Raw genomic sequence first — 26,899 nt, 5'->3', positions numbered from 1 at the left:
TATTCAAAATCCCTAACACTTGCAGTACCCTCTTATACTAAACCTGTTTGTAGTTTCATCAGTGCCAAGTAATTAAACCTAGATGTCGATGTTGAGATGCTTAACCAAGACATCTCAGGTTGAAAAAAGCAACCTCTCTAAGACAGAGCTTGGGACAGCTTCACCAGATTAATTAAAACACCACCCACCTCCACCTCCCTCCTTTTCCAGGACAGAGAGCCCCAAGATGCCTCAATTAAACCCCAAAACTGAGATGGTTGCTCCCAGTAGAGCGACACTTCAGACTGCAAATTGGACATCTCTTCCTGGTAGCTACAGGGTTATGCTTCCCATCTCTGTATAATACAGTGCTGATTTTTTCCTGCTGCCAGCTTCAATTACCTTCAACACATGTCACTTGATGATTTTTTTTTTGTTCTTGTTCCTTCTGTGCTGTTCTGTTGGGTTTTGTTTTTTTTCTCTTCTTAATAAATAATGGAAATCTGCAAAATGTTTTTTCAGGTACATGGTTGCTGATTATTGTACAACAAACAGTCTGTAAACCAGTTTGGCCTCTGAGGAATTGTCAGGCTATCAAGGTGGTTGCATTCAAAGAGCAGCACCTCGTGTTGAGTGCAGTGAAGGTGGAGGAGAAGTCCCCCTGCAGCACGAAGCTCCTGCCTGCTGTGACAGGGAAGCATCAGCATGAAGAATCTGTAAGTCTTTGGCGAAGTCTTTTATCTTCTCTCGTATTCACGTTGCCACTTGTGTCATGCCCTGTCAAAACTAAAGAGAAAGGAAACTTTTAGAAGTGAAAGGGACATCAAGCCCCTCAGCATACTCTCTTTTACAAGGAAACTGCCACCAAGTCAGTGATGCAAGGCTGGCTGTCCTGCACTGTGCTGGAGCTGCTGAGCATCCACCCAGCTGCCCCCATGCTGTCTGCAAGCAACACCCAGTGGCAGGATGTCCTGCAGTCTCTCCCGCCCTTATGGTCGACAGACAGCATCTACCACTGGTTTATTAACATGGTCAGAAGCTAATGCCACTAGTGGCAGAAGAAAAGACAACGAGTCATGGGAGCAGCTTTGCTGATGCGCAGTGAAGTCTGCAGCTGCACCCAGGCAGAAGAGGGCTCCACCAGCTGCAACTGGTCCTACGTGATCTGGTACAGGTGAGCCTGCTCTGGCAGTGGAGTTGGACTAGATGATCTTTCAAGGTCCCTTCCAGCCCCTGACATTCTGTGATTCTGTGAAATGGCAACTTCGTTCTGCGATGCACTTGAACAGTTTCAAGCGTGAGTTTGCTCTGCTCTGGAGGAAAACAAATCCTTGAAGCATTTTTGTGAGATGAAAAAGCATCAAAATTCTGTTTTCAGACAAAAATTAGTCAATTTTTTAATTAGTTTTTTCAGCTCCTTGAGCAGAGACTTGGGCTCTTAAATTCTCTTACCAAAACCTACCCATCTGTAACTTCAGAAAGGGACATGCTTAAGAGCAGAATATTTACTGTCAGCATTGCTTCAAATTACTATAACTGTCTGCCAGAAGTGCTTCTTCCTGTTTAAAATGAATTCTGATTGTTTGTTCTGAACTCTCCTTTGTATAAACTGACTGCTTCTCCAAACCAGAACTGCTTGACCAAAGTACAGAGGCAGAGTTACCTTCTGGGTGCTGCTGCTTCTTTTCTATTAAGCCTTCTGAAGAGAAACTAGACTTAATATTTTTCTGCTTTTGAAACAGTTCTTTAACTTGCCCTAAGCACTGTGCTTGTCTACTCAGGTCAGCTACTAAATATTTTAAAGCATCTTCACTTCCATGAGTGAAGGACTTTGCAAAGCAGCAGCCCAGAGTTGAGTTACTTCATTGTTGGGATATAGGCACGAGTGTCCTGCTGCTTCTGCGGGGACAACCACGACAGCAGCCATGCTCACATCAAAACCTTCTCTATCTCTTCTACCTGGATATTTGGCTTTTCTTCTCTAATTCTGCACTTGAGGAGAGAACTGGAAATCACCTTTAAGATCAAGAAAAGCCTGGATGAGGCACTTAGTGCCATGGCCTAGTTGACTGGCTAGGGCTGGGTGCTAGGTTGGACTGGATGATCTTGGAGGTCTCTTCCAACCTCATTGATTCTATGATATGTCACAATTATTTAGCACAGAATCTAAGACTACATGTCATATAACAGCAACTGCTCAGAGCTGATCATTTTGGGAACTGGTGAGAATATTCAGAGAACAGCTGCACTGATCCAGATCAACTCAGGCCACTTTGGCAAAATTCACTTTACAGTCAGCCTTCCTTCCTCTCTGGAAGAAGCAGCAGGAGCATGGCCCTGGCTCCACTTCCTTTCTTCTATCATTTTCTGTTCCTCTGCCAGTGACATTTCTGAGCACCAGACTTATTTTTACATTCATCTAAGATTTCTGCCAAGGCCTGAATGAAAAGCAGAAGCAGTAGTTTATTACTCCTTTGAGCTAATCTCAGAAAAGCAAAAGTCCTGAAACTACTACCTTTCGGACTGGAGCTTTTTAAACACAACCTACTGTAGGCCAATTGAGCACTCTTCTACTCTTAAGGAGTTTAAGTTCAGAAAGCTGAAGCTTCTCACTACTAGACCAGAATGGTCAGCAAGGACCAGTGACATAACAGACTACATCAGTGCCTAGCCTGTGCCACTGACTTGCAATGTCGTAAGTATGGAGGCCATTGGAATGGGCTGCCCAGGGAGGTGGTGGAGTGGCCATCCCTGGAGGTGTTCAAGAAAAGCCTGGCTGAGGCACTTAGTGCTATGTCTAGTTGTCTGGATAGGGCTGGGTGCTAGGTTGGCCTGGCTGATCTTGGAGGTCTCTTCCAACCTGGTTGATTCTATGACTCTATGATGTATCAGCCTGTGGTATAGTGGATTTATGTCTCTATACCAGCAGGTTTAGATCTGGTGCTTTTGAGATGTTTCTTGGATTTTACTTTTTAAAGAGCAAGCGGGTCACCTTACCTTGTAGTTCTGTTGCATTTTTTTCCAGCTCTTCTGTTGTTGTTGTTTCTTCAGACTTCTCCAACACAGATGTTCCTGGCTTCCCATCTACGGTATCTGTCTTAATAGTACCAAGGTTCACCAGAAGCTGCATGACATCAAACTTCTCAGAAACTGCAATGTTCTCCAGCACTTTGAGGCATTTAAATGATTTAAGTTCACTCACATTTTCCTCAAGAAAGAGGAGGTAAAGGCTTAAGTCATCAAAACACTTTGACTTCAGTTTCAGAACATCAAAAGTTGGCAGGATTTCATAGGCTTTGAGAATTCCTGAATTCCACCTCCATGGAACAAACATTGCATACACTACCAGTGGCATCACTAGAAGATAAATTAGCAGGTTAATGTAGCTGAGTACCTTGAAGACACCAACAGCAATAAGCTTGCACTGAACCACTTCTGGAACAGTTGTGTCATTCTTTAAGATCCCAGTTTTGATGGTGCAAAGAAACTCATCACTCAAAGAAGAGAGGCTAATGTAGTAGCCCAGGTAGAGGCATGAAATGAAAATTATAACTAGGGTGAGTAAACGGCAGATAATGTACTTAATTATTAAGCATCTGGAATTCTTTTTTGTCTTCAGGTACTGCTCCACAATTGGGTATTTGAAGTGGCTTTCAGATATTTCCCACAAACTGAAAAAGAGAGAAAAAAACAACCCTCAGACCACATAGATCAGATGTTGCAGCATTCACCTTCCTCAAATTTCAAAACCATACTACTCTAAAATAGACACAAGATTCGAATCCCTTGACCACCTGGACAGATGGGCAGAGTCCAATGGGATGGGGTTCAATAGCTCCAAGTGCAGGGTGCTGCACTTTGGCCACAACAACCCCATGCAGAGATACAGGCTGGGGTCGGAGTGGCTGGAGAGCAGCCAGACAGAGAGGGATCTGGGGGTGCTGATTGATACCTGCCTGAACATGAGCCAGCAGTGTGCCCAGGTGGCCAAGAGAGCCAGTGGCATCCTGGCCTGCATCAGGAATGGTGTGGCCAGCAGGAGCAGGGAGGTCATTCTGCCCCTGGACTCTGCAATGCTTAGACCACACCTTGAGTACTGTGTTCAGTTCTGGGCCCCCCAGTTTAGGAGGGACATTGAGATGCTTGAGCGTGTCCAGAGAAGGGCAACGAGGCTGGTGAGAGGCCTTGAGCACAGCCGTACGAGGAGAGGCTGAGGGAGCTGGGATTGTTTAGCCTGGAGAAGAGGAGGCTCAGGGGTGACCTTATTGCTGTCTACAACTACCTGAGGGGTGGTTGTGGCCAGGAGGAGGTTGCTCTCTTCTCTCAGGTGGCCAGCACCAGAACAAGAGGACACAGCCTCAGGCTGCGCCAGGGGAGATTTAGGCTGGAGGTGAGGAGAAAGTTCTTCCCTGAGAGAGTCATTGGGCACTGGAATGGGCTGCCCGGGGAGGTGGTGGAGTCGCTGTCCCTGGGGCTGTTCAAGGCAAGATTGGATGTGGCACTTGGTGCCATGGTCTAGCCTTGAGCTCTGTGGTAAAGGGTTGGACTTGATGATCTGTGAGGTCTCTTCCAAGCTTGGTGATACTGTGATACTGTGAATCCCTCCTTTGAGGGTGAATCTAGGGTAGTCATATATAAGTCATTAGAAAAAAACAACAGAACACCAGATCAATGAAGAATATTGACACTCTATCACAGAAAACCCACTGAAGAGACAAAAGGGCTCAAACGTTGGAATATTGGAAAAAAAAAAAGTATTGCCTTTGCCCGAAAAAAAATTGTTTCCAACAAAACCCAGGTACAGTCAGCAAACCCATGAGGAAAAGCAGACTTCCCAAGCACTTGTTCGATAATAATGCTCTGGAAAGCTTTTTCCTTGACAAGACCCAACTCCACATTTTAAAGGAAGATCTAAGTTTCCATTGCATTGCTTGCATCCCCACATGCAAAGAGAATCAGGTACCCTGACCTCAGATGAAGCTGGATCTGGTTAGAACTGTGCACCAGTTTGATCAGAGAGGTGTTTTTTGCTTTTGTTGGCTTTGGTGCTTGGCTTTTTACTCATTCATTTATTTTATTTAGAAGGAAGTTTTGTAGACCTAGATCTGGAAGGGCACAATAATTAACAGATGTTGCTCACAGAATGCAAGTGACTGTCAATAAGATTGAGAACTGGGAACATCTTCGTTTTTCTTTGCAGTGGTAAAACTAATTAACATCCACTACAACTAAAGAAATCAGGACATCTCTGGCAATTAGTAATCTGAAGAGCTCATCAAATGTTTTCTTTCACCTCCAAGTGCCCACAGTAATGATTTCAGGTTTTAAAGTGTCTGAGGTCACCATTCACACCTTTTCAATACATTTCTAAGAGAGAGCAATTAATTTCTTAAGAGCTTAAGGAAAAGAGGACAGAAACAAGGCCAAGTGCAGGGTTGTGCACTTTGGCCACAACAACCCCAAGCAGCGCTATAGGCTGGGGACTGAGTGGCTGGAGAGCAGCCAGGAGGAAAGGGACCTGGGGGTACTGATAGATAGTAGGCTGAAGATGAGCCAGCAGTGTGCCCAGGTGGCCAAGAGAGCCAATGGCATCCTGGCCTGCATCAGGAGCAGTGTGGCCAGTAGGACAAGGGAGGTTATTCTTCCCTTGGACTCAGCACTGGTCAGACCACACCTTGAGTACTGTGTCCAGTTCTGGGCCCCTCAATTTGAGAAAGATGTTGAGGTGCTGGAACATGTCCAGAGAAGGGCAACAAAGCTGGTGAGGGGCCTGGAGCACAAATCCTATGAGGAGAGGCTGAGGGAGCTGGGGGTGTGCAGCCTGGAGAAGAGGAGGCTCAGAGGTGATCTTATTACTGTCTACAACTACCTGAAGGGACATTGTAGCCAGGTGGGGGTTGGCCTCTTCTCCCAGGCAACCAGCAATAGAACAAGGGGACACAGTCTCAAGTTGTGCCAGGGTAGGTATAGGCTGGATATTAGGAAGAAGTTCTTCACAGAGAGAGTGATTTCCCATTGGTAATGGGCTGCCCAGGGAGGTGGTGGAGGCACCGTCCCTGGGGGTCTTCAAGAAAAGCCTGGATGAGGCACTTAGTGCCATGGTCTAGTTGATTGGATAGGGCTGGGTGCTAGGTTGGACTGGATGATCTTGGAGGTCTCTTCCAACCTGGTTGATTCTATGATTCTATGAAAGCCAAGCCCCAGAATTTTACCTTTGTGTCAAGTTCTCATTAGCAGCTGGAAGCAAGTCGGTAGGGTCCTTGGGGTCTCCGCTACGGAAGCTATTAGCAGCTTTGATTGCCCTGTTGTAGGCTTTGTCAAGTTCTTCCATAATAAATTTCAGGTCTGAAGAGAGGTGAGGAGCTGCGGTGAAGCGCCAGAACAAGCATGGCAGATACAGCAGGATAGCGACGAGCAGGAGGATGTATGGAAAGAACTGAAGGGAGAAGAAAAAGCAAGTTAGCCTCCACTTGTATATGAGTCAGCCAGTCATCATCACTCCTTGTAAGGCTATTAAATGCCCTGTAATTTTATTTCAGTGCTTTTAGTAATACCCACTGTTGTGGTTGTTTGGGAAATGCAGGGAAGCAGAATCTTTTTTTTCAGACTCCTCCAGTAACCTTGCTGCTTCCATGAGAAAAAGAAGAGGCAGAATAAAGTTATCACGATGCTGGTAACATCCTCATTGCATATTCAGAACTGAGCTGGAACAGGTTGCCTGGAGAAGTGACAGATGCCCCATCATCGTAAAGATTCAAGGTCAGGTCAGATGGGGCTCTGAGCAGCCTAATCTAGTTGAAGTTGTGCTGGGGTAGGTATAGGCTGGGTGTTAGGAGGAAGTTCTTCACAGAGAGAGTGATTTCCCATTGGAATGGGCTGCCCAGGGAGGTGGTGGAGACACCATCCCTTGAGGTCTTCAAGCAAAGCCTGGATGAGGCACTTGGTGCCATGGTCTAGTTGACTGGATAGGGCTGGGTGCTAGGTTGGACTGGATGATCTTGGAGGTCTCTTCCAACCTGGTTGATTCTATGATTCTATGTCCTTGCTTATTGCAGGGAGGGTTGGGCTAGATGACCTTTAACTGTTTCAACCCCAAACATTCAACATTCAAGGACTCTATGAATAAACCCTTCATAGTGTGGCATCTGCCTGTAAACAGATGTCTGTTCAGAGTGCATGACACAGTGACTGTAGAAGATGTTAAGTGTGGTTGTAATATTTAGGAGTGTTGAAATACGTTCAGCTAACTCCTGGATGGAAACCAATGCACAGATGAGAATGGACTGGTGTTAACGCAGTGCTGAGGAGTCAGCCCTTACACAGTCCCCATCACTTAGGGAAAGGGCTGAAGCAGGTATTATCTAAATCATCTTGAAGTCTTTCTGTCTGTCTTCTAGTTATCAACAAGTAGGAGGTTTTAATTATCACAGACTTGTAGAATTTTAGAGGTTGGAAGGGACCTCCAGAGATCATCAGGTTCAACCTCCCTGCCAAGGCAGGATCCCTTAGGCTAGTTCACACAGGAATGCATCATAGAATGGTTTAAGTTGGAAGGGACCTCAAAGATCATCGAGTTCCAACCCCCCACGATAGGCAGGGACACCTCCCACTAGAACAGGTTGCTCAAGGCTTTAATTACAAAGAGGCTTTTTAGAATATTTGCTCACTATCTAGTATCTCTGGGTTGCCAGGGCTGCATTATAGCTCCAGACAGTACCCAAAGCACGTGGAGGGTTTTGAAAGTCTCCAGAGAAGGAGACTCCACAACCTCTCTGGTTAGCCTGTTCCAGTGCTCTTGTTTTTGAACCGTTAACTGCTTTCAACCACACCGAGCAGCACCCACGTCCAAGGGCTCCCTTGGCTGGTAAGGCAGGTCAGAGCTCTGGAGAGAAAAAGCTCTTTATGGTGACTAGAGGCAATCCTTTCAGTGAGTTTGCTTTGGTGGTGCAGAACACACATCTTTACTGGCTGTCACCTCTCAGCTTCATTTGCTGCACCTTTGACATGACCTTTCCATTACCTCCAGCTTCCCATTAAAACTGTGCAGAGCTCTGCCCTCACTACTGCCTCTCTTCTGTCATTGCACACCTTAGATCATTTGCTTTTTTCCAGGTCTATCCTTTCCAAATGAGATGTAAAGCTCTGGCTTGATAAACGTTTTTGCAGACATCTTGTTAAATCAAACTCAACAGATCAAGGATCTACCCTTCCTATTTATTTATCATTGCAGTCAATGCCACCAGGTCTCACAGGTCCAAGTCTTGGATGCCCTGTTCTACCCAAAGCTTTGTGGTTTCCTGTCCAGGCTCTTTCAGACTTCTGATTTCTCTATTATGTAGAAATAAAAATTATCTGTCTACAAACATAGATGAAACATATCTAAACTCCTCTAAGCTGCTACAACACCCTTTCCATTGGTTTTATCAAATGCCAGCTTGCTGCAAAGCCTGTTTGCAGATATTAAAGCTAATTCCTAATCTTCTCATGAGATGATATTTTTCACCATTTATTGGGAGGGCAGGGAAATAAGCTTTAAAGACATCAGAGTCGCAGAATTTCTTAGATTGGGAAAGACCTTCAAGATCATCAAGTCCAATCATTAGTTTCACACTGACAAGTCCTTGACTAAACCAAACCTCACCTGGAAAGGACCACCAGGATCATCCAGTCCAACCTTCAGTCTTCAATTTGTTAGAAAATCAGCTACCTGCTCAACCTGAATGTATGCATGGCTATAGAAGAAGTGTTTGAGTAATCTGTTTGCATAAGCACATGAGCAGTGGAATCATGAGACTGTCATTTAAGGATGCATTAGCATCACACTCTCCTGAAGGTGAATGGAAAAATCAGACTAAACCACAAAACAGCCCACTATGTAACAGCTTTAACTGTGTTGAGATACAGTAAATAAACAGCAAATAAGTCACAAGAGCATCGAAAAAAACTTCTTAGTAAGCTCAAATATGCTGTTACCATCCAAAGGAAATACAGCTGCCAAAGGAGGTGTGACCCAAAAGGCATTTTCAAGGACTTAGCCTACAGAAAGCCTGCCAAGGTCTGGATAAAGATAGGTGTTAGAAGATGAAACCCACCTTAGTGGCATTTAGAAAACCACAGTTGTCTAATTTTACTGCATCTTCAGGCTTTATTTCCTCTGGACAATGCTATTAAAGTGACTGCAAGCATTGTGACTTCCACCCTACCTAACAGAGGTTAAATAGTAACTTTAAGCACAACAGCATAAAAGTTACTAAAGCTGCACTGGTTTGCATTAAGGCCTTGAGGAAATTCACTGGCATACAACACTCAACAAGGAAGGAAGCACCAAAGTGTATTCACTCACCTGAGACTAAAATATTTCTCATTACAGAATCAGAGGACATTAGGGGTTGGAAGTGATCTCCATAGATCAAGTCCAACAACCCTGCCAGAGCAGGACCATAGAATCCATTGCAGATCACACAGGAATGCATTCAGGAGGATTCTGAAAGTCCCCAGAGAAAGAGACTCCACAGCCTCTCTGGGGAGCCTGTTCCAGTGTTCTGTGACCCTTACAGTAAAGAAGTTCCTCCTCGTTTTGAGGTGGAACTTGTGACATAGCTTATATACAACACCCCTTGTCCTATCACAGGGCACAAGTGAGAGGAGGCTGTCCCTTCCTTCTTGACACCCAGCCCCCTTTATATACATTTATTAGATTCCCCTCTCATTCTCCTCCTCTCCACACTAAAAAGCCTGGAGGTCATGGTGAAGTGTTCATTCTTCAGTTCCAAATCTGCCACCAAGAAAAGCCTAAGCAAAAAGCACCCTAAACAGGCAATCATGGCAACTGCATGTTTCCAGGCACAAAGTAATTAAGCTCCCTCTGGATAGGATGCTATCCCTGTTTGAACTGATGGGCTGAAACTTGAGCTATGAATGACTCACTATTCTGGTGGATCTACTTCCAGATCTGAAAGTGAATCTCAAACTGCACATGACCTTTTTTTTTTTAACTCCACTTTTTACTTTCTGTTTTGACACAGCTCAAAAACTGTACTTATCCAGTTTCAATCGGTAAGACTAACGTTAATGAAGTGGTTCTACCACTAAACTCTGAAAGAATCTGTGTTCAGGTTTCCTTGCTCTGGCCACCCTTAATCCCTCTGGGTGGGGCTCTAGAGGTGCAGCATGAAGAGTCCTCAGTCCTACAGCTAAGAAGTTGTACAAACAGTGAGTAAGGAGAACCAGATTATAACCATCACTATAATCATAACAACAGTGTAATGAAGAATCTCAGAGTGATTTTGGTATATTTACAGATGAGCAATTCAAAGGGAACTCACAAGTCCATGGTAAATCTTATTTCTATTACAAAAAGTGAGGATTCCCCACAAGGTAATTTTTACTTCATGAATAGATAGGCTTCATATACACTCACACCCTTTGCATGCAATGTTTTGAGCAGGTCCCACAGCACTTGCCCTGCACAGAGATCTGAACCAGACAACTAACCTCCCCTGCCTGTGCCATGTATGAAGACCTCTTCTTTCTGCTGTCAGTCAGATGAACCATTTGGTATAGGTGATCCTGCTCTGGCAAGGGGATTGAACTAGATGACCTTTCCAGGTCCTTTCCAGCCCCTGACATTCTGTGATTTCACACTGATACAAAATCCCCTTCTTCTGAAGAATTCTCTACTCCTTTTACCTCTACTTCACTTACTTTTCTCTTCCTTCCTGAAAGTTAAGTAACTTTTAAAGTGCCTTAAGAGTCTTTTGATCATAGCCACCTCCATCCTAGCAATCCTGACTTCATGGCTAGAGATAGGTCATCACTCAATGTCCACCTGCTCCTCAGCTTGTTTGGTTGCTACGTCTGGAGGCTATCAAGAGGCAACATGATGACTGTTCTCCTGCATGTGCATTCATTTCTCTACTACGGATTAAACTACAGATTAAAAAGGCTACTGCAAGGATTGCTCACTCCACTGGCTAAAACCTTCTTCTTATTATTCTTAGTAAAGGATCAAGCTAGGTTTTATCAAAGTAAGTTGTCATGTGGAACACTCACCTTTACAGACAAAAAGTAAACTTGAGAGGCTTCCCTCTAGACAGGGAGCCCAGGAAGTTGCAATGTGCTCTTCCTCTCTATTCCAAAACAAGTGTCCAAGCTGATAAACTGAAGTGTTGGGAGAGACCTCTCCGAGCAGAAATGACAGTGGGTAAAGGTACCCAACCTTCAGGTATTGCCCAAAATTGAGAAATGCATTTCATTGATTGAAAACCCAGAAATTCCTGTGCTAATTTGTACTCTCAGATAGGAAGGTTTCATCTTTTTTCAGTAATGTAGCCTGGTTTTGATAATCCTCAAGAGCAACCAGATACCTAAAAGAAACACAAGGCAAGCTGCTGCAAGTTGGCTTCTTCATCAAAGAGCTACCCCAGTCCTACTTCCTCTCTAAACCATGCTGAGCACCAATCTAAGGAAACAAAGTTTTGACAGCACTTCTGACAGCACAGAGTGTGTGTACCACAAGGAAATTCATCTTTCAGCCAGGAATTGGAGTCTACAACCTCATTCCTTCAAAACTGTAGCACAATGTCTCTTTTAGATGTTTGTTTCTTTATGGAACCTTCCAGCACACCAACATAACCATAGGCTAAGTGAGTCCAATTAGTAGAAAGAAACCAAGATAATTTGCAAATGAAAGCATTGCTGCCCAGAAAGCAGAAAGGAAAAAAAAGCTTAAAAGCATTGTCTTAAGAAAACATGGACATAGTGATCGCTTCTGTCCCTCTACAGGCATCCCTGCCCTTTTGCTAAGGAGCCAGACCTCCTCTCATCTGAGCTTTGGAAGGCTCCCTTGCATCATTATCATCACTGTGCTCCCACAAAGGCTCTCCTTTGCCATTTTAAAAGTTCAGAGCCATTTTAGAAGTACAAAGCAATGAGGTTTTAAGTACCTCACAGGGCACAGCTCACACCAGGAGATAATCCAAGCTCCGTTTTTCTGCAGAAACTATCAGCCCTGCAGCTGCTGGCCAAACATCCTCAGTGGGAACCAAAAGTCATCATTAATATCTGTAACACCACTCCTGCCTTGGAAACTTGTTAAGCATGGAAGTTGATGAACAATCAGCAGAAAAACATTAATTAATACTGGCCTCCAAACCACACTTGCAGCTCCTAGTGCTGGGGTTATTAGAAGGGTAGGTGGCTAAGCATGGACTTAGGAAGTTAAGAGGAGGCACCTAGCCTCTTCTACAAGCTCTGACTCAGCCATTCAGACATACTTCTTGCAGCCAGTCTGCAGGGTATTTACAAAGAAACATCACATACCATGAAGCTGTCAAACAGAAACTGCCGGCAGAAGGGCCCTACACCAATTCCTGAGACAGAACCAGTGAGCAAATTGACATCATAAAAGTATGATTACTTAAGCTGCTAGTCATGGCTGGCAAACTAGGAGACTTACAGCAGGTGACTATGGCACAAAATTCAACATGAAGAAATCAGGTAACATTCCCTCAGAGAAAGGGACAGCAACATATCCAGTTTTGTAGGTGGAGTTTCCATCCATGCAAGCCACCTGCAATGCAAGATGTTCCAGCAGCTTTGAAGGCCTGGGTGAAATAAAGTGAAGTGGAGCACTAACTCAAAAAGGAAAAGTTCACACTAGAAGCAAACAAGTCCAACCTTAATATTAATGAAACACAAGATCAACAGTCAAGGTTGTGAGTGGTGCTAACTGGAGAAGGCAGCAGTAAATCCTTACAATTAGTGATTCAAGTCAGCAAGCAAATCAGCAACAGCCCTGAAGAGCCTTCCAGAGGGGATATCAACACTTAACTGGATAATAAAGGCTGAGGTAAGGGATACACAAGCAAAATCCAGAAACACAGGTGCTGCAGGTCCCAGACCTGAGCACCCTCTAACAGCAGGTTCTCCTCTGCTCCCAGGTGCCAGACAGGTATTTGTTTGGACAAGTAATAAAAGGGCTGAGGAAGGCAGGACACCACTGCCTCCAGCATTTCTCTGGCATCAGCACTGCCCAAGCAGAACAATGCTGCCTCTTGAGCTGAGCCAGCTTTAGGCATTAGCATAGCATTTTTCAGAGTTTGTAACTCCTGCCAAAGCTCTGCTAGCCACTTGGAGACACCTCGAGTGCCTTTGTACCTACCACATAAAATAAGTGTCTTACTATGCATTCAGTATGATGCTGCTTTACCCAGAGCAGTGAAAGCCAGCTCACGGTTGCAAGGGAACAGCTTGCAAAAGCAAAGGTGAGCACACTGGCAACACAGTTGAAGCTGTTGGTACCAGTGATTAACTTCATCTCTTCCAAAACACCTACCTGCCATGAAAAATCAAGCCAAGGGTAATAAAATAAAAAATATGAAATGTTTTTACTAGCCATTTTTCCTAGAGAAACATTTTGATACAAGCCAGGTGGGACACTCAGCACCAGGGCAACACAGCAACATCAACACTACCTGTGTCAGTTAACTGGTGCTATGTGCTATTATAACACAACAGACTCTTCAGTTAAAAAGCAGAAAGTGCTTTCTGTAGTATTTCCCTCTTTGGAGGCAAGGGAAAGAAAACATTCTTTCTAAAAATAAAGAGTAGAGTCAAAGCCAAGGTCTAGAGCAGAGCAGGGGAGCAAGAAAAGTAAGGCAAAGGCAGGCTTCTATATGGAGGCACTTTTTCCAGGAGAAGGAGATCTGTACATACTTTATGCAGCCACAGGGGAATGTTTTCTAAGTTGTTTTGAGATGGTTGCTTCTGCTGCACAGCTGCCCAGCAGTAGGAGTCCACGTAAGCAGCTTGCCGCCAGGAGAAGGAGCTGGGAGCAAAACAGCTTATCTGGGCACCTGGGAAAACAAAGCAAAAGTTATCATGTCCTCAGAAAATCAAACAGCAAAGAAATCAAGTTTAGGAAGAAAAGCTCACACTCTGAACTCTATGGTATCCACAGTTATTAGGTTAAGTGGCCAAATGAAACACAGCAGCTTAGCAGGGAGGAGAGTCACTAAATTCCCACTATGCATTTTCTGATGTCTCCCACAGGTTGAGCCAAAGTATTACAAGCACCAGTTTCTTAGGTCTATTTTCTTACATTTGTGGGGGGGGATATGACCTCCAAGACCCATCTGTCTCATTTGCACTTAATTCAGGTTGGCCAAAAGCAAACCACCAGATGCCAAACGTGATGAGGATAGGTTGGGCTCCTGAGGAAACACCTACAATGACATACCAGCATCAACACCACTGTGTTTCTCAAATACACAACCTACTGCTTACACTTTTACTGAAGGAAGGCCTCAAACACTATTCCTGTAGCCCAGCAGTTCTTGCAGTGATGCAAGGGCAAGATCAGCCCAGGGCGCTGACCTGTCTGCTGCTTGTGAGACTATGAATGACTTTTGAGGGGTTTGAGTTATACATGTAAAAATAAGGATCTCCTCATGTAACTTTTGGCAGAGCAATCATGGCCTCAGACTCCTCCTCACCAGTGCAGCGATTCTCTATGGAGGATTTGTGGTCATTGTCCCTATCAAATATGCTGAACGTCACCATGGCATTTTCCCCCTCCTTTTCGCCCACAGCAGACACCATTGCCTCCCCAGTATCAATACTTGCATTCTCAGAGACAAATACAGTGCAGAGCCTCTGCAGAAGGCTGAAGCATGATCGTTTATGTCAGTTACCAAAACAGAGGCAGTGCCTGTCCCAGTAACACTCCCTCCACTTCTGTCCTCAACCACTACTAGTACTTGTCTTCATCATTCTCCTGATCCAGGGACCCAAGCACTGCATAGATAGTGCCACTAACTGCTCTGACCAGCTACAGGCACCAACTGAGTCTTCCTGCCACACACCTCAGCAAGAGTGATCACTGGATGTGGAACTATCAGTGGCTCCTTGGATGACAGCTAGTAAAACACAATGAGGGATTTTGACTTTCCTTCTGAAGCTACAGTAGTGAAAATAAAAACACCCCCACGTTTCCAGCAGACTTCTCTCCACTTTGAAACAGGGCAGCTGACTCACCAAATGGTTACAACAAGTGGAGATGGCTCCTCCAGGAACATGCCTCCAATGCTTCCTCCAACACGGCACCAGTATCAAAAGAGCAATAGGGGGGAAACATTGCTACCTTTGCTTTCTTAATATATATGAATCAAAATTAGTGGTAACAGCCTTGCTCTGTGCTTTAATGGGGGTATTCAAGAAAAGACTGGATGAGGCACTTAGTGCCATGGTCTAGTTGATTGGTTAGGGCTGGGTGATAGGTTGGACTGGATGATCTTGGAGGTCTCTTCCAACCTGGTTGATTCTATGCTTTTATGATTCTATAGGGGGAAGTACGTTGTGTAAGATTCTTTCATTTGCACCTTTTTGCTGCTTTAGCTTTTAGAACTCCTAGGAACTGCCCTTGTAAGACAGGCTGATGGATTTGCCTTGTAACTTGTATAGCCATTTTACAATGTAGCATAGTCAAGGGGCACTATGAAAAGAGCCTTTCCCTATGAGTCACTGTTATAATCATTTCTAAAGGCAGTAACATCATAAAGACAGGGTTTGCCCTGCCACAAGCCTCCCTTACAGAAAACAAATTACTGTTTATCAGACCAGGGCACATGTGATTAAGCAACGTTGGCACCAGACAAGCACTTGCACTCTCCCAAAGCTTTGGGAGTTTCTGCTTTCCAGAAAACAATGCACTGCTGAGGAAAAAAAGGAAAAAGAAAAAATAATAACCAGGCAACTGGAGTCTCTGCTCTCCACTGGATAGCGACCATTTATGCGCTGCTCTCATCACTGAATGAACCTCCTGCTGCTGACCGCGCCTGGTGCGAAGCAGCAAACAAGAGACCCTTTCAAAGGGTGAGTAATAGAGCGTTCAGAAGATGCTTTGTCCTGGTCGTGCCTTGTGTATCTGCGACGAGAAACACATTCCATGTGTTCATTCTCATGTAGTGGGAAACCACTGAAAGCCAGGGAGCGTTCAAATTGGCGAGGAAAAAAGGCAGGCAGCCTCATTCACTTGCATGCGCAACTTCATAGCAGAACGGCTACAGCAATGCCAGTGGGGCAGCAGAGCAGTGAACCCAGCTCTTCCGACCCCTGAGATTTCAGCAGGCACGATGGAAACCTTTGGCAACGTGCCTTGGGAGTCAAGTAGATAGAGCTGGACATCAAGCAGAAGCTGGTGACACTTTGGCTGTTGTATGGGGTTTTAATTAACATGTTGCAGTGTCGGGTTTGAGGTGTTAATGTGAATCACAGCTTTGCACTAACCAAGGCAATGTTAAGATTTAAACAGAAAGGATGTTTCTGGGCATCGTTTACACAGAACACACAGTACTGAATGTCTCTGAAAATGGTTATGATTTTCCACCTTTTTTTTTTTTTAACTCCTTCCTTTTTGCTTCCAAAGGAGATTTAGGGAGTGGAACATCTCCCTTATGAGGAGAGGCTGAAGGAGCTGAGAGTCTTTAGCTCGGACAAGGGGAGACTGAGAGGTGACCTTATTAATATCTATAAGTATGCAAAAGGCAAGTACCAGAAGGATGGAGCTCTTCTCAATGATGTTCAATGAGAGGAGAAGGGACAGTGGGTGCAAGCTGGAGCACATAAGGTTCCACATGAGCATAAGGAAAAACGTTCACTGTAAGGGTGTCAAAACACTGTAGCAGGCTGTCCAGAGAGGTTGTGGAGTATCCTTCTCTGGAGACATGCAAAACCCACCTGGATGTGCTCATGTGTGTTGTACTGTGGATGATCCTGCTTTGGCAGGGGGATTGGACTAGGTGACTTTTTGAGGTCCCTTCCAACCCCTAACATTCTGTGATTTTGTGAATAGCAACAAACCTATACAAAAGTCATTTAACACTGGGCTATTCTGAATGAAGTGAAAAATAAGAACTGTAGTTTTTATTAGAGGAGAAATTAGGCAAAGGGTCAACACCTTCCACAGGCCCACTGTGCATGTATATTTATGGAAGGCTAACAGTTTATGGATGTTTATGCAACTATAGTTTATGGAAGGCTAATAGTCTTCTGCTAGGAGAGCAACATCCCCCTGGCTGACCTGAAGCTATTTCCTGTCCTATGCTCCCACAAGTAACAGAAGGGGATAAAGAAAAGGAGCAGTCAAGCCCATAACAACAGGGAATTAAAATATATAGCGAGATGGATAAGGAATAATAAATGACTGTCTCTGTTAAGCAGCTGTGACAACAGTCTTTGGCCAAGTTATTATTACACTTGGCAATACACTTTTTTTTTTATAGTCATTCCCTGGTACATCATTAGATGATGGGGATTTGACTTACACTTTTGCAAACAAATGAGGATTTAAAAAATGCCACTTATTAGGTGGTTGTCCTAAAAAAGGCACCACCCAAAAGAGCTGCAGCAACAAATTTGAGGCAGCAACAGGTGTGCAGTCAGGAATGACAAAACATCACTTTTACAAATGCACTGGGATTATCAGATGGAGCTGGTCATTGACTGCAGGAATTACCTGCAGGCATGCAACAGAGTGCAGAGTACAAGCCTGAGTCACCACAGCCAGCAAGTGGCAAGGCCCCAGGTGGGGCACATCTTCATGTGTGCTCTGACAACAAGTCCCCAGCTATCTCCTCCATGTCTGTATCAGAAGAACTCTTTTCTTCTGCAGCTGGTTCCTCTGCAGCTCCTGTAAAGCACTGTAAAAAAGACTCTGGGCTAACCTACAGATGGAGGTCCTATGCTCAGGTCACAAATTTTCATCCACTTTGCCTGAGACCATTTGGGAAGGATCTGTCACCAAGCATCTAAAAGAAAATGACCCAATCCCAGCCAGGCATTCTCAGAATGGAGATGTAAACAGTGGGCCTACTCCAACTCCTTTTGCCCAAATGAAGGTAGGAATTTTGCTACTGATGCTAAATGAGCAGGACACAAGAAATGTCTGAGATTCCCACCCTACTGCCCCTGTGGATGCTTTTCAGAAAAAAGAAATCCACCTACAAGAACAAATTCTCAGAATCCCAGGGTAAATCTCGGCTTTGAAGGAGAGTCACAGATCCACAGATTGCATTGGGTTGGAAGGAACCCTCCAAAGTCACATTGTCCAACCCCCCCCCCCCAGTGAGCTGGGACACCGTCAGCTAGATCAGGCTGTCCAGGGCCCCACCAAGTCTTGAATGTCAGGGCCTCAGCCACATCCCTGAGCAACCTGTTCCAGTGTTTCAACACTGTCATGAAGAACTTCCAGTATCCAACTGCTATGCTAGGGTGCAAGACAAGCAGAGGGCTCAGCATCCTCATGTTGCATCCCTGACTAGAAAGACCACAACCTCAGCAGGCAGGACTGGTTTCCTCTCTAGTGGCTCAACAGCCCCTTCTGACTTAAATACATAACTAAGAAACTACAGCAGAGAGTACTTCTAAGAATTGTGTTAATCATAGGCTGAACTATTTTTCCTGAACTAGGTTGTAGTCGACAGTAAGTAATTATTTAGCTTCTAATACACTGCAATCACTGGGAAAAGATTTGCATAAGCCTGGATGAAAACCTAGTCATTAATTACCATTATAATTTTCCACAAAGCAACATGAACCAGCCATGATACCCAGACACCTGATTTTTATCTAGCAAGACTCACCCATGTTAGCAACCACTAAAGAAAAACCCACACACAAGAAAATCAAGGTCAAGCAGCATTTAACACACACCCTCCACCCCAACATCAAAAACTGTCTTAAAATATGGGAAAAAGATGGTTCAATGCACACCAAAGAAGGAGCTGCATGTGTGGGTGTACATGCATGCATTAAGAGCAGATCAGAAGGAATTATTTCATCACAGACGCTTCTTCTCTTGGACCAAAGTGGGAGGTTGGGGGGAACTGAATAGATACTATGTTTAAGAAGCATGGAGAGACAAAAACAATGGGTGCACTGCCAAAAAGAATCTGTTCCCTGAGGTTTACTTTGGCAATGGAGTAGTAGAAGAAAGTCCAGCTCAGGTGATGTGATGTTCAAGTGGAGTGGGTCAAAGAAAGCAGCGATATCTTTTCCTCTCCATGGGGCAGCCAGTTATCCCTCAAGAGAGGTCTTAACATCATGAAGTGGGAAAAGAGCTTTTCTTTTCAAAGGCAAGTCTGTGAATTCTTGGGAAACCACCCTAAACTTGTGAATTAATTTCCACCAGTGAGATTTAAGGAATCATAGAATCAACCAGGTTGGAAGAGACCTCCAAGATCATCCAGGCCAACCTATCCCCCAGCCCTAGCCAGTCAACTAGACCATGGCACTAAGTGCCTCATCCAGGCTTTTCTTGAACACCTCCAGGGACAGTGCCTCCACCACCACCAACAACAACAAAAAAGTTGTCCTTAACCTGAAGAAGCATCTCAAAAACGTGGCAATGACCACCTGGCTCCACTGCCACTACTGATGGTACAGCAAACCTCAGGCAACACCAGAGAATCTGCTTTGAAAGTTAATTCTGACACCAAAAGCAGCTTAGCATCATTTCCATAGGAAATGTAAGCCTGACTCTGAAACTTAAACAGGAAAAAAGTCTCTCATCAACAGCTGAAGATATTTACCCAAAGACAATTTAGACTTGACATTAAAGTAAATGTTTTCAGAAGGTTGCCCTGGCTCCCCAGGGACATCTGCTCCTGATAACTTCTACTCTTTACTGAGCACTCATGCCAAAGAGCAGCAGAGCACACGCTGCTGTTCTCTGGGGTCTGCACCTCCAACAAAAGATGCCTTGGAGTTCAGAGTCTGGCTGCTCCAGACCGATGCTACCTGCACACATTCAGTCCTGCCATCAATGCCTCAGGTTTCAGAGCATCCTGCTGAACTAAATGCAAGGTGTCCAAACAACAGTCTGCTTCAGCAGCTCTTGGAGATGTTTTCCAAGCTCTCAGCCAGCATCTGCCATCCTAACAGTCTTTAGCCTAATTACATCCAACTTAACTTTCTCCCTTCAGCTCTTATGGAAGTCACAAGTAGGATTATTTCCCAAAAGCACTCGTAGCAACTTCTGGCAGTGAAGGGAGAGGGACATTAGAAGGAAGGGCCAGCAAAGCAGGTAGCAGAAGAAAGGAGCCTAAGTCAAGAGTTAAGACTTCCGTGTTTGCATTTGTTGTGACTTAGGCTCACAATTGTGTTTTTCTTTTCCTTTACATACATTTGATTCATGACTGTTGGAGAAACACAATTAACCTGTACAGAGAGCTACAGGCTGTGCTCAATATGCAGTAAGGGATGCTGCAGATCAGCATTTCTGCCCTGTGGCACTCCCAGAAGCTGTTTGGATGTCATAGCCAGAGTTCCATACCAACACCTTTGACTGTGTTTTCTACTGGTGAAAGCACCTCAAATCCCATAGGGAACCAGCTGGGGGGAATGGGAAATAAAACAAACTGGGAGGGGGAAAACCTTCCCAGAAATTAATTGGGAAAGCTCAAAGTGGTCTGTGGGGACACTAATCCTGTGGTGTTCAGAACATAGTGCAAGACTCCACTTTTACACCTTGAAAGCATCCTCCAACGTTGCAAGATGCACCAGAAGGTATCAAAGAGAAATAAGACTTTTGTTGTACAGCAAATCTTCATTTTATCAGACCCATGCAGATCCTGTGGAGTTGGTCCATGGCCAAGTGGTTCCTAACCCAGCACTCTGCCACAACTGACAAGCCAGCAATGCTACTTAGACCTTCATTCTGATTATACTCAAGTTTCTTAGGTGTCTACTCAGCACACAATGTTTTCTATGTGCTGGGAAGGTTTCCAAGAGGTTTTCTTGTAGCATAAAACAAAGAGAGATGCTAAAACAAGAGGACTAATTTATACCAGTTACATGTGAACCACACACAACCAACACCCAAACTGACCTTGTAGTGGCCACCACAAGATCCCCTTCTCCCCACTCCAGCTCCCTCCCTTCCTCCTTATCTCCCTTCCCAGCCATCACCTCTTGTGTGAAGCCGCAGTCAGTGCAGCTGGCCAAAAGCTGCTTTATGCAGGTCAACATCACTTAGCAGCAATCAGCTGCTGGGCACAAGCATGTGTGAGCAATTCCCAACTGCCTTCCTATGGGAAAAGACACAGGTATTTGATGTCAGTTGGCAGCTCCCACATCTACTTTTCTCTCAGCTGCAATCCAAGCCAGCCACTGAGGTTCTTCCCAGAACTAAGCTGAAAAGAAGCCTTTGCCAAAATTAAGAAGCTTGTTTCAATTTCTTCTCTGCTCAAATGACTGTGACCTGCTCAGGGCTGCAGTAGCCTGTTATAAGCAGTGGCTGGGGAACAAATATATGTTCAGCTAAGTTGATTTCAGCAAGAAAACATATCTCACAATATACAGAGAGAAAGAGAGAGTTTACAAACTGGAATCTCAATCCTGGCTTATTTTTTAAAAGAAAAGGTAATTGAGAACAGACCCAGGAAAAATAAACCTATTAATTTGTGGCTCATACACTGCTGAGAGTGCCCCATCCTTTTATTTTGTTTTATTTTTACAAGAGAGATGAGTGATCTAGCAATATTTAAGCTATATTTACGTGGTTTCTGTTACCATATCTCATCACCTGCAGTGTATTCACCTTAAGAAATGGCAAATAAACCTCCCTGAAGGGAGGTTGTAGCCAGGTGGGGGGTGGCCTCTTCTCCCAGGTAACCAGCAATAGAACAAGGGGACACAGTCTCAAGTTGTGCTGAGGAAAGTATAGGCTGGATGTTAGGAGGAAGTTCTTCCCAGAGAGAGTGATTGGCATTGGAATGGGCTGTCCAGGGAGGTAGTGGCACCATCCCTGGAGATGTTCAAGAAAAGCCTGGCTGAGGCACTTAGTGACATGGTCTGGTTGACTGGATAGGGCTGGGTGCTAGGTTGGACTGGATGATCTTGGAGGTCTCTTCCAACCTGGTTGATTCTATGATTCTATGAAATCATATCAAGCCATAATATAACAAACACACACAACAGAATCCTCACAATCCCACTGTTATTTCTGTTTTCAAGCTCCCAGTATAAAACTTTATAAAATGACATAAGATTGTATAAAACATTCTGCCCTGGTTAGTTCTGAGTCTAGCTCTGGCCTCTCAATTTAAGAAAGATGTTGAAGTGCTTGAAAATGTCCAGAGAAGGGCAACAAGGCTGGTGAGGGGGCTGGAGCACAGCCCTACAAGAAATGGCTGAGGGAGCTGGGGGTGTTCAGCTTGGAGAAGAGGAGGCTCAGGGGGGACCTTATTGCTCTCTACAACTACTCGAAAGGAGGTTGTATGCAGGAGGCAGTTGGTCTCTTCTCCCAGGCACCCAGTGACAGAACAAGAGGACACAGTCCCAAACTGCACCAGGGCAGGTTTAGACTGGACATTAGGAAGAAATTCTTCACAGAAAAAGTGATTTGCATTGGAATGGGCTGCCTGGAGAGGTGGTGGAGCCACCATCCCTGGAGATGTTTAAAAAGAGACTGGATAAGGCACTTAGTGCCATGGTTTAGTTAATTAGAAGGGTTAAGTGATAGGTTGGACTTGATCCTGGAAGTCTTTTCCAACCTGTTTATTTCTGTTATTCTGTGACAACAAGGTCTAGCTGTAAAGAGGCAACAGGCATAGCATTTCAATCATCAAAGCTTTCAAAGGCTGGCAAAGAACAGCTCAATCACTGTCAAGCACTACCAGAAACAGCTTAAAATCATCACAAACCTGCAGCTGACCAAGGGTTTCTGAAATACAACCAGGAATAACGCTGGAATAGCTCTCCTCCTGCTCCTGAAGGATGCCAAAGTGTGGTACAGGCACTAACCCCAGGAGTTTCAGCAGTGCTTACTGGCTGTGCGTGGCAGCTGGGTTTTCTGTCTCTCCAGCAGAAAAATCCTCTGTGATACTCACACAGAATCTCAGTTATTTCCTGAAACTTCTATAAAACTGAAAGTTACTTGGCAGCTCCAGAAACACTCCACAGCCCTTGAAAACACTGTAATCATTTGGCACAATCAGCAGCAACCACGTGCAGGAGGAAAACTGCAGCTACCTGACTCTGCGCTGCAACAGGAAAGCAAAGCAGGAAGAGAAGATGACAGCTAGAGATGGCAAGAGAATTTTGGGCGGGAAGAATGCAATTATCCAAGCAGAAATAGTTGCTTAGCATTCGTTTTTGGAAAGAGTGTTCAGTTTTTGCACCCAGAGGCAGGGTATTTCCATGCCATGACTCACACAGAGCTTTCACAATGACTTCTGATGCCAAATTGCTCTTCTTCAGACCTAAAGTGGACCCTACTATTTCCTCTCAGTTTGGCACCCCTGAGCTTTTTCAAAACACAGTTACAACAGGAAACCTTTGAAACTAAATCTTACTTTCCTTTTTGTCACTGGCTGAACGCTCACACAGAGCTTTCACAATGACTTCTGATGCCGAGTTGCTCTTCAGACCTAAAGTGGACCCTATAATTTCCTCTGTTTGGCACCCCTGAGCTTTTTCAAAACACAATTACACCAGGAAATGTTTGAAACCAAACCTTACTTTCTATTTTGTCACTGGCTGAACGCTCACACAGAGCTTTCACAATGACTTCTGATGCTGAGTTGCTCTTCTTCAGACCTAAAGTGGACCCTACCATTTCCTCTGTTTGGCACCCCTGAGCTTTTTCAAAACACAGTTACACCAGGAAACCTTTGAAACCAAAACTTACTATTTTGTCACTGGCTGAATGCTCACACAGAGCTTTCACAATGACTTCTGATGCCGAGTTGCTCTTCTTCAGACCTAAAGTGGACCCTACCATTTCCTCTCAGTTTGGCACCCCTGAGCTTTTTCAAAACACAATTACACCAGGAAACCTTTGAAACCAAAACTTACTTTCTATTTTGTCACTGGCTGAATACTCGTGCTCACAGAACCAAACATATCTGGCCCTGAGGATTTTCTCTGTCCCCACCCAAGCCCCTTGATGGAAAGAGCTTCAGGATCTCTGGTGAGCAGGTAGCCTGCTAAGCCCCAAGGACTATGCAGGGAACAGGCAACAGCCATAATAGCAGCGTGGCTGATAGAGTATCACTTTCTGTATGGAAACCACATGGTGCAGTTTCGCTCACAGCAAGGGCCTGGATGTGCTGGTTTGAAGCAGGGTAGAATGTTTTGGTGAGAAGAACTAGATCATAGGCTGTGAAAGGAAAGCAGTGGTGATGTCCACTTCCCTCAGAAGTCTCGCTGAGGAGTTTGGGAAGAAGAAATGAAAACATTAGATAACACTCTCGCCATTTTCACTCACTCTGGCTGGGCTGCTGACTGAGCTGCATCTCTCTAACACACCCTCCACTCACCTTTGCTTCTTCACCTCTTGGCTGAACCTCTATTCTTTCTTGGGACTGGGGTAAGGTTGAGAGGGGCAGGGGGAAGGTGCAGGGGTGGTTGAGAGCCCCTCCTGGGGACTCAGGTTTCTGGGAAGGGAGTTGCATTTCTGTATTACCTTTTACCTTGTATATTTCTGTCTATAACTGTATATACTGTAAATATCTGCTTGTATATTGAGCTAAGCTGTAAATAAATAGCTTCATTTATATTCCCAGAGACAGCTGAGACCAGTCTGGGTATTTCTAAAGTGTGGGGGGGTGGGGAACACCCAAACCATCACACAAGTATTTCCCATACTTATTTTTATATTCATTTTTCAAATAGAAAAGCTTGGCTTTAAACCCCATGTTTTCTTCTAACAGGTTCTCAGGATTATAAGCAATACAAAGCACATGCAAAACATGGCACACACCTTAATTCTTGCTTCACGGACCTCCTGCAGCCACAGATTCAACTTGAATTAGTTTAACACTGCAGTAGTCATCGTCCCTGGGGCAGTTCAAGGCAAGGTTGGATGTGGCACTTGGTGCCATGGTCTAGCCTTGGGCACTGTGGTAAAGGGTTGGACTTGATGATCTGTGAGGTCTCTTCCAACCTTGGTGATACTGTGATACTGTGTGATACATAGCATGTACTGAGGCCCAAATGTCTGATGAGTGAAGAACTTAACTCATCCAAAAGAATGAGTTTACCAAACTCTTCAATTCAGCTGTGTGTTGGAGGTTTGTGTAAATAAATACTTCTGCAGAGATAATAAAACAAAAACACAGGCATCCAGCACTTCAGAGAAGCAGCAGAAAGAAGGATAAGGAAGGGGCCCACACATCAGCTAGTGTATGGAAATGTAAGTTCTCTTTTTTTAATTAAGAGGAGGAAATGTGCAGATATTAGTAGCAGATATAAAACTGCCATCAGCAAGTCAGATGGCAGAAATGCTGCTCTGTGCACCCAGTCAGTGATTGGCCAGAGCTGCCAGAGGACTGGGATCTAGTCTTGTCTTTGGTTGGCCTTGACTCCTCTGCAATGTTATGGCAGGCCATGGTGCTTTGGGTCAAACCCACATCTACTGCACGAGGTGTGTAATGAGATGTAAATACAGCAGTCTGGGGCATCTTATCTCTTAAGCAGGCTGGTATCTGATTACTGCTATCCATGATGCTTTTGCACAGGTTCTTCACTAACTCAATAGTCCCATTTCAGCTTCCACACTCTTGACATTCACTTGTCTGACACCTACAGATGATGCATCTCAGGTATGCAACACTCAATACCAATATACAGGTAAATCAAACCAGTTATAAGTCCTTGTCACTTGGATTTAAATCCAAAGCCTCCTTACCATTTCAGACTCTGACAAAGGTTTGCTAAGTGGCTGCTGCACAAGCACTTCCACAACTTGGGGATGAAGGGGGGGGGGGGTTGGGGGGGTGGAGGGGGTGGTGAGGGGAAACTTGTCCCTTCTGTAAAGAATAAATGTAGCTTCATCTATGGAACCACAAAAGAAGTTGAACTGGAACACCTGCAGAAGGGCATCAGGGCAGGGAAAAACTGTGGAGAGCGCTTCCACTGCCCATCCTGCTTGGCATCTGAGGAGCAGCTGACCAGGCTCAACACACAGCAGAGCTCTGAGACTCCTTTTCCTTGGCCCCTACCCCTGCCAGCTGCTGAATGACAGCGCGATCCGGCCGCAGAACGCTCCGATCGCCGGGCCCAGGGCACCGGGCAATACCCAAGCTACACCCTGGCAGGTCGCTCACACTGCAGGCTGAGCAGCGCCGGGACACAAAGAGCGGCATGGCTCCGCGGCTCGCCTCAATCCCTACCGCCCGAGAACGTGAAACAACCGAGCCGACAGGACTGCTGCTCAGGAGGTGCTAAGCAATGCCCCACGGAGGAGCAGGGAATGGACAAGACGGGGGAAAGGACGGCCGGGAAGTCCAGCATACCTGGGTAAGGCAGAGGCACCGCCTGCTCCCTCGGATGTCACCACCAGAGCTGCCCGCACTCCTGTGCACCCCCCGCGACCCGAAGGCGCCGTCTTGCCCTACCCCCGAGTGGAAACCCCTCCTGGCAGCTGTTAGCCGACCCCACGGAGCGCCGCCGCCGCCCCGCAACCCCGCACAGCTCCACCGCCCCCCGCCCCACCGAGCCCTTTGTCCACCGCGGGAGACGCCGGGGACAGAGACGGCCCTCCCGGGGAAGCCAGGTACCGATGGAAACTTCCTGGGCGAAGGCGAGGGAGATGAGGAGCAGCGGCAGCCCCACGGCGATGCAGGTGACGATCTTGTCGAGCGCCAGCTCCAGCCGCAGCCCTTTGTAGCGCGTCTCCGGCGGCTCCTTCAGCAGGAAGTCAGAGAAGACGTACTCGGTGGCGATGTGCGCGATGGCCATGGCGGGCCCGGCTCGGCTCGGCTCGGCACAGCCAGGCACGGCTCGGCACGGCACGGCAAGCCCCGGCGCGGCTCCGCCCGCAGCGGCTCGGCAGCGCCCCCGCAGCCCGGCCCCGCTCCGCCCCTGCGGTTCCGCCCTAGTGCCTGGCTGAGCCTGCCCGCCTCAGACTGAAGGACTG

The 26,899-nt window shown here is 45.6% G+C and overlaps 1 protein-coding gene across 2 annotated transcripts; it reads right to left on the bottom strand.

Moving 5' to 3' along the window:
- Window positions 1-451: 451 nt before the first annotated feature.
- On the bottom strand, window positions 452-26,899 carry PANX1 (pannexin 1). Of its 2 annotated transcripts, XM_064170121.1 has the most exons (6): window positions 26,541-26,899; window positions 13,696-13,835; window positions 6,192-6,415; window positions 3,182-3,650; window positions 2,977-3,103; window positions 452-765 (listed from the first exon to the last, which is right to left on the bottom strand). In XM_064170121.1, the coding sequence occupies exons 1-6, from the start codon at window positions 26,719-26,721 to the stop codon at window positions 680-682; spliced, it is 1,227 nt and encodes a 408-aa protein (XP_064026191.1). In that variant the 5' UTR covers window positions 26,722-26,899; the 3' UTR covers window positions 452-679. The 2 variants fall into 2 exon arrangements, with proteins under 2 accessions (XP_064026191.1, XP_064026184.1); XM_064170114.1 differs by having other exon boundaries at window positions 2,977-3,650.

This window comes from Pogoniulus pusillus, chromosome 3, assembly GCF_015220805.1.
Source record: "Pogoniulus pusillus isolate bPogPus1 chromosome 3, bPogPus1.pri, whole genome shotgun sequence".
In the NCBI taxonomy this organism is placed as follows: Eukaryota; Metazoa; Chordata; class Aves; order Piciformes; family Lybiidae; genus Pogoniulus; species Pogoniulus pusillus.
Note: the sequence above shows the minus strand (reverse complement) of the source record. Positions and strands in the feature narration are given on the sequence as shown.

Coding starts and splice junctions, on each gene's coding strand:
- PANX1 (XM_064170114.1), bottom strand. CDS start 26,721: ATGGCCATCGCGCACATCGCCACCGAGTACGTCTTCTCTGACTTCCTG. Junction 6,416..13,695: donor TTCCCCTGTGGCTGCATAAA/GTATGTACAGAT, acceptor TTCTCCCTTCAG/TTCTTTCCATACATCCTCCT. Junction 766..2,976: donor AAATGCAACAGAACTACAAG/GTAAGGTGACCC, acceptor CTTTCTCTTTAG/TTTTGACAGGGCATGACACA.